Source organism: Xiphophorus maculatus, chromosome 14 (assembly GCF_002775205.1).
Source record: "Xiphophorus maculatus strain JP 163 A chromosome 14, X_maculatus-5.0-male, whole genome shotgun sequence".
NCBI lineage: Eukaryota > Metazoa > Chordata > Actinopteri > Cyprinodontiformes > Poeciliidae > Xiphophorus > Xiphophorus maculatus.
This window is the reverse complement of record NC_036456.1, coordinates 19,345,181-19,358,049: the sequence shown is the minus strand read 5'-3', so window position 1 is coordinate 19,358,049 and position 12,869 is coordinate 19,345,181. Positions and strand designations below refer to the sequence as shown.

Here is a 12,869-nt window from a genome sequence, read left to right as displayed (position 1 = left end):
GGACTAGTTATTCCTGGAGACTTTGAAAAACAAAATTACAACTATTCAAAGTGGACACCCTAGTTTGGATAATTCGAACATTATCCAGATTTCTGCTGCTCATTAATTTCTATTTAACTTAATTCCACAAACTGAGCATAGTATTTATAATGTATCCTGTAACAAATTTACAGCAAATTAAAACTTGCAGTCAAAATTTAAAACACTACTACAAAATGACCGATTCATATTGCTTGTCACACTAAACAGATGGTGTAAAATATATATTGGTGAGATCTAGTGAAAAATTATTTCTCCACAAACTTTCATTATGCAGGATGATGGAGTTTTTAGAACAGTGCAGAATAAATGGTTGTTATGCCGAATGTTTACTAAAGCCATGACTTTCACTCTTAAACAAAACTGGTGTTAAAAGGTGATGCTCCTTGAAATAAAGGGGACTCTATTCAACAAAAATGAGAAAATATTTTCACATCGAGGCCACATTTAGTTCATTATTCGTTTGGAAAATAAACCGTTTTTTAAGGTTTACATTGTTTTGCAGTTGAGATAAATCAGCATCAGTCCTACCAATAATGTCTAACCAAAAGATTTGAGCCAAAGTAGCCTTTACTCACTGCTTTTCCCTTTTTACAACTGTTGGATTTCTATAAAATTGCATGCAAACAAATGTTAGATCAACAAAGCAAGGTAATGAATATCAAAGCCACTCAGAAGGCAGCAAACAAAATCCAACAACAGCTTCAGGTTAGTGCCTCACAAAATCTTGCAGTCTTCAAGTCATCACCCTTGTAAAACCTGCAGATTTATCTCTGCTCCATGGCAAACACCTTTGCCTTTAATGCTAGCACTACAGTAGATACCACAGCACCTCAAATACTGTTTTAACGTTTGTGTGGGTGCATAGCCTCCTTCAGCTGTTTCTTTAATGGGAAATTTATTACAGCTGCAGTCAAAGATACTGTAAACAAGTAGCTCACTTTTATTGCTCCTTCTGCTTGACCCTACTCGTTTCACCTGTTAATGTAACATTTTTCCTTTTTAATGATACAAACTTCCTCACAAACTATCCCAGTTTATAAGCTTGTAGTTTCTTCAATTTCCCAGATTGAGTGAAGCTAAAGCTAGCACCAACGCCCTCTTGCTAATAAACAAGAATGTCACAACTTTACTTTCTTTACCCACTTGGACTTGGTTTAATTGTCACCAAGCAGGGTGTCGCATGGTGTAGAGATAGGATGGTCACTTAGTCATTTAGTAGGGGTATAGTACTCAACGCTGCCATCCTGGCTTCAATTTCTTACTTTGAGATCTTTTTTGCATTGCATTTTTGCATTTGCATTGTTTTCCCTCTTCTTTCTCTGCCCATTTCTTGTCTGGTAATTGTCAATAAAGGTCACTGGAGCCAGAAAATCCAAACAACCATGTCTCCAAAAAGTCCATCTTATGTCAGCAATTAAGGGTCAGCTGCTGATCAACATTACCTCTGTTGGTAGTCTTGGTATCTGAACAACAGTGAAGGAACTTTTTGTTCCTTCATTATGTTCTAACATACATTACTACATATTTTCAATCTCATGATTTTCATTTATAAATCTGAATTAAACAGCATGACAACCTTTACATTCCTCTAGATCTGACTGAGATCAAAATCAGCTCAGCGAACATGTTCATGGTAAAATCTATTGATCAGTGCAGTGAACTTGTAAAAACAACAGTGACGACAATGACGACTGACTAGAATTTATGCATGACTGAATTATTTTTTTCTTTTTACTCGTCAGAAATCTGCTCTGAACCACAAATATATGCATAACTGAAGCAGAAAGGGCCTTTCATACCCCGCTAGACGAAAGTCCAATTAGATTAATGGATGATGACAATCAAGCTCACGCGCATGAGACAGAAGCTCTTTGCATGTCTGTTGTTAAAATGTCTCTTTCTTTTCACTTCCATCTCCAGTGTCGGAGCTCTAAAGAAGAAGCATTTCACTTCCTCTTTGGTGGGTTGGGCTGCATTTCAAAGCCAGCCCTTCAAGACGAGTTATTTACTCTTGACAGACACTTACAGAAGAACGGCAAACTTAAGAGGGAAATAAAACAGCTGAGAGTGTCTTACTGTGGCGTAAGGGGACGATGAGCAACACCTTTTCTGCACCTTGATGTTGGTTCTTCAAGGATTCAGTTTAGTTTCTCCCTCAGGGGATCAGTTTGCTGGAGATCTGGTAACTGTGACCTGCAGCATCATTTCCTTCACCTTCACCTTTACCTCATGAATTTGGGCATGCTGAACCTGTGGGGAGTCCTCTCATTGCTGGTTGAAGGTCGCTCAGAGCAATACTTTATTGAATTACAATTACCCTGCAGCTAAATGTCCTACACAACACAAACAACCCAACAGATCTTCATTTTTCATCCATGAATCTTCCTAAATACCTAAGTCTTAGGTATTTAGACTTTACCTAAGATTTTTCCTCCATTTATAGATGACTTCAACCTTTAGTTTATTAAAGAATAACAATCTATTCTTAGTCTTCATCATACACAACAAACAGGAAGATAAACCCCTAATAATCTCATGTAAAATATCTTTCAGAGCATAAAATGTTAAATATACATTAATAGAAGCATCATTTGGGTTTTAAAGCAGACAATGTTCTGATTTATGTTCTATTTTTTTCTTTCTTTAGTGGAATCGCACTGCGGCTGCACCACAATGTCTGGGACCATGTCGGCCCCAACCCCCTGCTGAGGGCCCTCCTGGCTGCAGAGTACCAGCACCACCAAGTGGAGAAATAGATTATTACAGCCTTGTTCATATCACTCTTTCCTTGCCTGTGGAATATTACAAGGGCTATTTAATCACTTATAGAAATATGACATCCCTGAACAGACTCGCAAAGATTTAAAGCAGCTGAGGTTTGATGAACTATTTGAGAATTGTTAGTGACAGGATACTATGTGAAGTTATGAGGAAATCAATTTATGAATGAATGAAATTGCCTAGATTAAGAAACAAAATACTGTGCTGTTATTTAAGAAATAGCATTCTCATGGATTGAAACTAATCCCAAAAAGGGAAATCCACTTATCCTGTAGCACCAACCACAAATAATAAAAATTCTATAAATTAAAACAATAAAGCTAAAAGACATATGAAATAGCATGCTACACATATGGCATCAGAGAGCATTATATTGTCCAATTGCCGTATGAACAACAGATCCTTTTAACCGCTCAGTTCTTGAGTATAATGAGCACAAGCAAAATGTGCAACTGACTAGGATTTAGAGCAAGTGAAAGAGCTGTGAAAATAACAGCGGTTATGTAAACACTTGCTGAATTTGTTGAGCGTGGAGATTATCATAGTCTTAACAGGTGCTGAGAGGAAGGATCTCCAATAACGCTGCTTTGTGTGATGACTCCAGTTTATTGGTCAGGTAAACACCCAAATACTTACAAGAGTCCTCTATCTCAGTATTAGTTCCCTGGATGTTCACTTTGCCTAAAGCTCAGTGGAAACTTTTGTTGGTCAACTTTTTCAAATGTTTTGAGTCTACAGTATTCACAAAGGAGATGAGATTTACGCCACAGAGCCACATTGATTCCAGAAAAGTGCACAGCATTGCCTATATCAGTGTGCATCCAACCCTAATATCTATGATCCCTCTCCATGTGACATCCAAAAACACTTTCTCCAAGAACATGTCTATCTTTTCCTGTTCTAGCCCTGTCCCTGTGGTCGTCCTTCTTTGTAGTCCAATAAATATTTAAAGGAGGAGTTCCTTAGGTTTGGCTGCCAAGTATTGACCATATAGAGTTGGAGATTCTCAGATTTTGTGAGACTTATCTGGTGAAAAATCAGCTGAATGAAAATACAAGCTAATGGTTAGTGGGTGCATCAACATTCTGCTCCAACATCTGAGGTTGCAGGATTTTATAGATTACCAAAAAGACACAATTCCCAAGACAAATGGCTAAAAAAGCAATTCCTTTGCTGGCTTTTCTGTCTCAACCTTAGAAACAGAGTAATGAGCACAGTGACATTTCTGTGGTTCTGAAACCTCATCTGGATGCATCCTATATGATTCCCTTTGGAGGTTTTCCAGATTCATCTCACTAGGAAGGAAACTCCGCAGTATATCTGATGAGCAAAAGAGGATCTTTTTTTGACATTTTAGCGCTACAACAAGACTTCAGATAAAAGATGGGTGGATTGAAAGATAGATGAATGCGTACACAGACAGTTAAAAGGTGAGATAGTTAAATAAATGACTGGACAATTGCTTTGCTTGAAGCTTTTGGAGATGTTTGAAAGTTTTCCTTGGATCCGCGTGTTCCCTACCTTCAGGTAATGTTAAAAATCAAAAGATTGATGGAGGCTCAAATTTCACAACGTGACTCGACAGCCTTGATGGATGGAAAACCTGAGGGTCAGCTAAATATAGTTCATATAAAACCAAACTGTGATGTAGACCACACATTTCTCATGTACACTTCTAGAGAATCCACATTAGAGACTTCTAATGCAAGCTAAAATTAAGTGCTGCCAGTAGAAACTGTGAGGTCTTGTATGTTATTTAATTCCTTAGTTTTTTGGTGAGTAAAAAAAATCGTCAAAAACCTGTATAGTTGAGGTCAAACAGTTTGTGTTAGTCTCCCTGTACACCCACTGCCAGCACACACCGCTTTGCACATAATCAGATAGTTGCAGAGACTCAACATTTTCTTCTGACAGCCTCCAAAGCCGACACCTTTTGAAGGTAATTCACTCTTCTTTCAGATCTCAACATATTCTCCCTTCCTCCCAGCTGTTTCTTTTACTCTGCCTCCCCCTTTCCCCCCCTCAGACGCAAGGGTAGGAATGAAGAAGTGCTTGGATCAATAATATTGAAACTGCCACTCTTTGGAGAATGAATCTTGTAATAAAAAATGAGTCTTGAGAGCGAGGATTAAAACTATAAAGAGAGCCTTTTTTTAAAAACAAAAAAGGGAAGTAATTTCAGGTTCACTTGCAACTAAACCACTTTTTTCCAAGGATTTTCTTTTTTGTTCATATTCTACGGACTATCTGCTCATGACTGTTTTATCTGCTTTCTTTGTTCTAAATCCAGAGTTCTGTGGGTTTGGATATGGATAGATGGAAAAAATGAATGGATGTAAAAAATACATGGAAGAATTTATTTTGGATGGTTAGATGATGGATGGATGGATGGATGGATGGATGGATGGATGGATGGATGGATGGATGGATGGATGGATGGATGGATGGATGGATGGATGGATGGATGGATGGATGGATGGATGGATGGATGGATGGATGGAACAATACATAAATGGATAGATGGAAAAATGAATGACAAATGGATGGATGGAAATGATGGATGATGGAAAATACATGTGTTGAAAAATACATGGATGAATGGATGCAAAATGGATAAACAGGTGGAAGGATGAATGGATGGATGAATGGATGGTTAGCAAAATACATGGATGATGGATGAAAAACATTGGATGCAGGAACAGTCATAGGTCAAAGGAGGGCAGTAGTTGGTGAAGTGGAGGAAGAGATTAATGGACAAATGATGGATGGATGGACAAATGATGGATGTTTCAATACATGGATGGATAAATGCAAAATGGCCGCTCAAACATGTTTCCCATTAATGTACTAAACTGATCCATTCTGGTTTTATTTTCAGAGAACTTTCTCATTATGTTCCAAAATCCTGTCCTCGTTATGCTCCTAGTCTACAAGCCTCTATTCAGGCTTCTACACACATTTCTGTTCGGGTTTTCCTATTTCAGTCCGTGTTCACGGGCCGGAGAGCCTCCTGCCCCTGAGAGGCTCAACAAAGCCAATGTTTGTGGATGAATCAGAGTGCAAAAAGAAACATAGACGCCCTACAGCTTGCTCCTTCTTATAAAGGCCCTGAGAACATTGTGTAGCAGTCAGAAGTGTTTCACTGCTTAATGTAGTGTGTTTGTGTGCAGTTTGTACTTTAACCGAGATATTGGATTGCTATTAGGGGCCTCTGCCTCCAGCTTGCCTTCTCTACTCTATTAACCACCTGCAAACTGGACAACTCCATCTTCTCTGGTTCCTCACTCATACACAGGTCTTGTTCTGTCATTTGACTAAGCAGTGCTGTACATCTGGTCTAAATAGGCCATCTGTCCTGCTTATTTATCCCTTCTATCCCAGTTTTTTTTCCTTCTACCCCCTCCTTGGCACGGCAGCCCAAGTCTGAGAGTCTGAGATTAGACTCATGGCTTTTAGTTTCAGCCTGTCCGTCTGTCTCTGGACAATTCATCTCTGAAAGCTACAAAACATTTGCAGTGCCAGTCAGAAATTTACATACACTCATCATTAACGTTGTGCTTTTTACTGATGAATTCTTCTGGAATTGTGTCGCTCCTGGTGGTAGCATGTTGGGGTAGCGTTATTACTTTTGTTCTTATTTGTTCTGTTTGCGGATTTTGGGTAATCATTTGTTTGATTGAGCCGGACAATTATTCCCTCTGGTTTTGGATGTTGTCCCGCAGGAGGGATTTATGCTCTTACCTTTTTAAATTCCAGACGTTTATGATGTGTAACCATGGCAATAAGGTGTTGTTTTGTTGTTTTTTTAAAACAACTGGGAGAAGCTGATTCACATCCTTAAAGCTCAAATAATACCTCATATGATCCCAAATCCCAGAGAAGTTTAAAAAAATGAAGTTTCATGGATGCAGAGCAGAACCAAACTTCCTCCTTCTCTCTCTGCTGTTTGAAAAACAACTATGTTAAATATACTAAATGTAAATAATTTCACATGTATGTATACATTGCAATGCATAAAAAGCCTTTATTCTAAGCTTCTTCTTACTTGAACTTTCTCATTTGTTGTTTTATCCTCAGATGAACATCTTATTTTTAATAACTTCTCTTCTTCATCATCAGGACATATTTTCTAAATGGTCTTGTCATGTTTTCCTTTGTACTTTGGCTGTTTTTCCTCTGCTTAAGTCCAACAATATGAGCTGAAGGACTTAATCAGCTCATATTGCTGCTTAAGTCAGACCTATGTAACATTCAGGCTGTCAAACTAGAGAAATAAACAAGTATTTAACAGATATCTCAGCAAAGGATTAATTTTAAATGAGCTTTTACACCACTTTCTTACCTCCAGCAGCCTGCCACTAAGACAATTAGTCTTCATGCTTTTTAACATTTTTTTTTTAAATAAAGTAACATGATCCCCAAAGAGTCATTTGATAAAAAAACTCTTCTCTCAAAGTGTCAATTTTTTTTTAATCATTTTTTCCTTAACTCCTTAATTTCTTAAAGACATGTCTTTCAGATTGAAAGTAAAACAATATAGCAGCAGGTTAAATGTTTATCACATGCTTGACATGTATAGGATCCAGATGTAGCAGCCCTTGCAAGCTATATACTGTTAAGCAAAACAGAAAGCCTGGAAAGTAAATGTGAGGTTATTCATTTTAAAGCATATTATGCATTTCTACATGGGGGGGAAAAGCCTTGAAAAAAAAAGTCTGCACACAAAGGGTCTGGATTCAGTCAGTATTGTTAGAGAAACACCAGAAGTCCCTGCAGGAAAAGACTTAAAACTTATGAGAGGGGGAGAGAGACAAACAAGAGAGGAAAATGAGCCGGGAGGAAGAACTTTCCTGTAATGAGAACGGGAACGCACTGAGGAAGAAGAGGGTGAGTTCAAGGTTGTATCCAGAGTTAAAGATTGTCCTGAAAGACCAACTTCCTCAGGGTTTGTCTGAGAGGGAGGAGGGTGCATAACCACATGTCGAAATGCTTTCTATTTTCTTCTAGTCATTCATGCATATGTACAGAAACTGCTCAACAATTTCTAATATCTTCAAAAAGTTGAATTAATCCACCAATTCATTCAAAAGTGAAATTTATATAACACTTGGGTTCATAAGAGTGACACATTTCAAGCATTTATTTAGTTTATTATTCTGCCTGTTGACAATATTCCCTAGATGTATTTAAGTGTAGTAAAGAAACAAGTTAATTAGCTTCAAGTGAAACGATGAATTTCCCAAAAATGTTGAAATGATTGCCTTTTGAACAACTGTCAAATTCAGCCAAGTATTGCCTATGATTGTAGGACATACCAGTCATAACATAACGTTTGTGTTAAATATTTGTACTGATACCACCTAATATTGGATTTTCATTAGTCATAATCATCCCAACTACACAAAACACCTATTTTTGTAATGAATTTACTAAAAGTTTTCACTGATTACAGAAAATTAGCGTTTTATTGACATTCTAATTTTAACCTTTTTAAATTACTAACTAAAAGAATAAAAATTGTGTAAATGAAAAAGCTGGAAGTGGTTGAGAAGCACCGTTTGGGAGTGTATAAGTGTCGGCTCTTTTGTTTTGAGAACCGAGCCAAATGATCCGGATCCCGAAAAGAAGCCGGAATGCCCATGACTACCGGGGGTTCGGCGGTTACTCGTTTCCATGACGACATCCTGACACACTGAGAGTGGCTCAGGTTTAAATTGAGGAAAGAGAAGAAACAAATGCGATAAAGTTATATAAATAACGCGTACACGAGCTTTTTAAAAAAAAGTTTTTTATGGTTTATGAGAACAACCAAAAGCTAGTAGGTAACTTAAGCATTTCTAAACTGCTGAACGCTGAAAATATTGGAAGTCACTTTGAAACCACTGAACGTTTACGTAAGCTAACCGCAATGCATTAGCTATTCTTTCGATAAGCTCCAAATATGAACATAAGTAACGTCGATAGAAACGGTTGTCGTGCATTGTAGTCACCCTGATGTCAAAGGATAACGCTTAATAAGAAGCAACAACATGGAAGAAGATTACATTAAAAACATCCGTCAGGTAAAACTCAATTAATAATCACAATTCACGTAATGTTTGAACAGAATCACTAACTACCTTGTTTTTGTTTTTTTTTCCTTGTTTATGTTCCGTTTCTAGATGCTCATGAGCTGTGTGTCTATTTCTGGAGTCACTGAGAGGACATGGACAGAGGACAACATGAATACTCTGGATCAGTTTATTGTGGACACTTCAATTGGAGCTGTAGTGGTCTATATGCACAGATCAAACGGGCTGCAGGTGGCCTTCAGAACCCCGCCACCGGTTAGTTTCCCTTTATCATCATCTTCATGAGATGGACAAAGAAAAACAGAGTCTTCAGTAATACAGACTGTTACATGAGGTCTCTTTCTCTCTCTCTTTCTTTCTCTCTCTCTCTCTTTAATTAAATTAGTTACAACAAGTTTACATTTTCCTTTAGGATTAATAAAGTATTTTTGAAATTAATTATTTTAAAAAACTGATGACTTATTTATGTTAATGTATTTTTAAGAATGGCATTATTAAATAAGTGTTTAACTGCTTTTTGGAGGTTTAAAATACAGGATCTCTTACTGGCTCACATTAGGATTGATAATAGTCTTCATAATTTTTGAAGGACCTTAAAAAAAAAGCAACATTCAATCTAATCAGGATATTCTTTCAACCTCCTGTTAAAACAGTTTTGGTCCAATCTACCTATAGCACTTCCTTAGACATTGAGATTTGCATAATCAACATTTGGTTAAATAATTCAATTTATGAAAGACATAGAGATTAAAATAAAATACATTTGTTTCTGCAAAGCTCTTCCTACAACGGCATTTCAGTCAGCTTGAAGGATGAACTTTGACTGGGCCATCTTAACACTTGGTTGTTGTCTTTTTCAGCCAATCTGTACTAGAGTTGCCGCTGTGGCTGGTCTTGTTGTCATGTTGGACAGATAGCCTCACCTTTGACTTTTAAATTCTTTAAATTAATTCAGATCATCACACCTCCACTCACTCTGATCCCAAGCTCTTGAGGTTCTCAGTGTTACACAGCCTGAGATTCAAGTTAATTTGCTGGGGGATCAACTTCGGGAGATATTATGAGCTGTCTTAAATATTTCTCACTTACAAATGTTCTCACTGTAGAACTAGTGTTATTTTGGAAATGTTCCTGTAACCATTGCCAAATTGATGGTCTGCTACGATTGCTTCTTCAAGTTCCTTGCTGAGGTCATTCTGGTAACCCACATTGTAATTCTGTATATCTTTTCATTCATCTCTCATCTGTGTTAATATTTGTACTGTGTGTTTTATAGTTGACCGTTGTTTGCCGTTTCTCTTCATGCTCTGCATCTGAATGTTTTTCCAATTTTGTACAGGGGGAGGTGATTGAGGGGCAATTCTACATCAGCCGAACGCCAGGAGCCGTAATCACAGAGGAAAACTTTGATTTGGTGGTACAGTTTGACACGGTGAGGGACGACCCCCTCCGGGTGCTGCTGCAGGACATGACCTGCTTGCATTCCATTCCAGTTGCCTACAGCAGCTACAAAAAGAAGGTTAAGGATGAATATAGCAGGGACATGCATTACTTCATCACTTGCCTTACTGGTGAGAAAAAAAAGTGTGGGTTTTTTTCTCTGTACATAGTCAGTACCAGTGTTGTTTTTCACATGTTTCTGTTCTTGAGCAGATGATTTGTATAAGAAGGTAGGAAGAACAGTTCTGTACATTCCAGTGGAAGGCCTACTGTGCTCTGCTGAGGAAGCCAGCAAGGACAAGAAGCTGGTGAACAGAATGGAGAGTGAGTTTAAGGTTTACAATGTAGTTTATGCGGGAATGTTGGTGAAAAGCAGCTTTTCACTCTCATCTGCGGTAGTAACTCACATGAAAAGCTCGACATAATCCATAACTGTGATCCTATGTGTTAAACTCACCTGCATCTCTTCAGGAAGACTGTAGACCCCATTTCCTGTTTTCTGACTCACCTATTACCTCTGCTCCAGTTATGATAATCCACTGGGCAGATCAGATCAAAGAGTTACTGAACATCCAAGAAACCGTGGACAAGAGAGAACACTGTGGCCCGCTGCAGGAGATCGAGTTCTGGAAGAATCTCTCCACCAAGCTGTTGGAGATCAGCAGTCAGCTGCAGAAGCCAGAAGTCAAACACATCCAGAAGATTGTGTATCTGGCGAAGTCCTTATACCTACAGCGCTTTCAAGAACTTTCTGCAGAAATACAGGTAAAACTGTTTTCCAGGCAGTAGATGGAAAAGTTTGCCTGATCTTTATATTTGCATTGTATAGAAAAACGTACAAACTATTTCTTTTTCTAATACTTCTTGTTAGATCAGTTAGGATTCCCCTCATTTGTTTCTTTTTGATAAACTCCAGAGTGATAAGTTTTGGTTTATTTTTACATCAGAGGTTTGCATACATTTCCTCAGTACTTGGTAGTGTTGCCTGTGCTGGAGTTCTGGTCAATTCCTCCCGACAGAATTGAGACAGATCTGTCCACAAATTCTCTACAGGATTGAGATCAGAGCTTAGAGATGGCTATGTAAAAACATTGTCTCTTGATTGTCCTTAATCCATTGTGGATTAAGGACAATCAAGAGACAATGTTTCATTATCTAATGCAGTGTTTCCCAACCCTGGTCCTCAAGGCACACTGCCCTGCATGTTTTAGGTATTTCATTGCTTCAGTCCAGCTGATTTTAATTGATGACTGATTATAGGACAGTGTGTCTTGAGGACCAGGGTTGGGAAACAGTGATCTAATGATCTAATTAGGTCATTAGATGATGGCCTAATGGTGAGGGTCATTATCCATTGGAAGACTCTTTTTAAGTGGGAAAACTTGAGAGGCGCTTTAGGTTTACAAAATAAAGGAATATGTCCTTTGAGAACCATAATGAGTTAAAATGTTTTGCTAATGTTATTAAAGACAAAAGGAAGTGATAATAATCATCACCTCTCCATAATATCTTCCTGCCCAGGAATGCTCGATGCAGGCGGAGTCAAACCTGACCTTCCTGTCCATCCTTAAGAAGCCCTGTGAAGAGCTTTCCAATCTCAAGCCAAAACAAATTGCTTCAAAGCTGCGACACATCGTGGTCCTCATTCGAATCATCTGGGTCAACTCACCCTCCTACAACAGCAATGAGAGAATCACTGGGCTCTTCTGCCAGGTACGCGGATACATCTAATTTCCACCATGTGTGGCTAAAATCTGCCAATGATAAACCCAAACTTCAACTTTCAGCCAAGATTCTGAGAGTTTTATTTGATGCGATGGTCCAAGTTGGCTGAACATTGAGTATTTCTTAAGTCGTTTCAGTCAGTTTGGAGCCAAAAATCTTCAGGTTCTTGCTAAAAATATGATGATGAGAAAGGATTTTATTTTTCATTTTTATATTGGGGACACATGGTCCAGTCTACCTTTGTTACTGGGAAATTGTTATTTCCCATAATGTAGATAATGAAAGTCTCAAACCAAAGAAGATTTCTTCAACAACATATTACTTCTACAGGCATTCACACTTGGGTATTGTTCTCTATCTACAGACGTTGTGATTCCTGATAATATATATGTCTTACAGTAAAATAATGCAACATGTTGGTCACATTAAAGACATTAGAGGTGCCAAATGTTAAATTGTTTACCTCTGTCTTATTACTGGCAGAAAAACCTGGTACCAAGGATATGTAGACATTTTATATTCTCTGTAATTATCATTGCTAACTTTGACCAAAATCTCAGGATCTAAAACTCACTTTAGAATGTGAACAATTTTTTTTTGACTCAACTGTACCCCACTGTATGGAGGGCCAAAGGAGACAAAATTAAATCAATGAAAAATCAAATAAAATCATTGTTCAATCAATTTTGCCCCTTTTGAAACTCCGTACCATTATGGGTGGGTGTGGACATTATACATGCAGTTTAAATGGAAATCATATGTAGTCTGAACTTTTTTCAACTTTTTATTTTCAGTCAACAGAGTCCCAAA

At 37.9% G+C, this 12,869-nt stretch overlaps 1 protein-coding gene across 1 annotated transcript in view; it reads left to right on the top strand.

The window, feature by feature from the left end:
• The first annotated feature begins 8,852 nt into the window (after nucleotides 1-8,852).
• The window catches only part of dnah2 (dynein axonemal heavy chain 2), a 66,718-nt gene continuing 62,701 nt past the window's right edge, over nucleotides 8,853-12,869 (top strand). Inside the window, exons 1-6 of the mRNA XM_023345591.1 lie at nucleotides 8,853-8,885; nucleotides 8,985-9,149; nucleotides 10,234-10,465; nucleotides 10,548-10,658; nucleotides 10,861-11,099; nucleotides 11,856-12,047. Of these exons, the coding sequence (XP_023201359.1) occupies nucleotides 8,853-8,885; nucleotides 8,985-9,149; nucleotides 10,234-10,465; nucleotides 10,548-10,658; nucleotides 10,861-11,099; nucleotides 11,856-12,047 (972 nt within the window). The remainder of the gene's footprint in view (nucleotides 8,886-8,984; nucleotides 9,150-10,233; nucleotides 10,466-10,547; nucleotides 10,659-10,860; nucleotides 11,100-11,855; nucleotides 12,048-12,869) is intronic.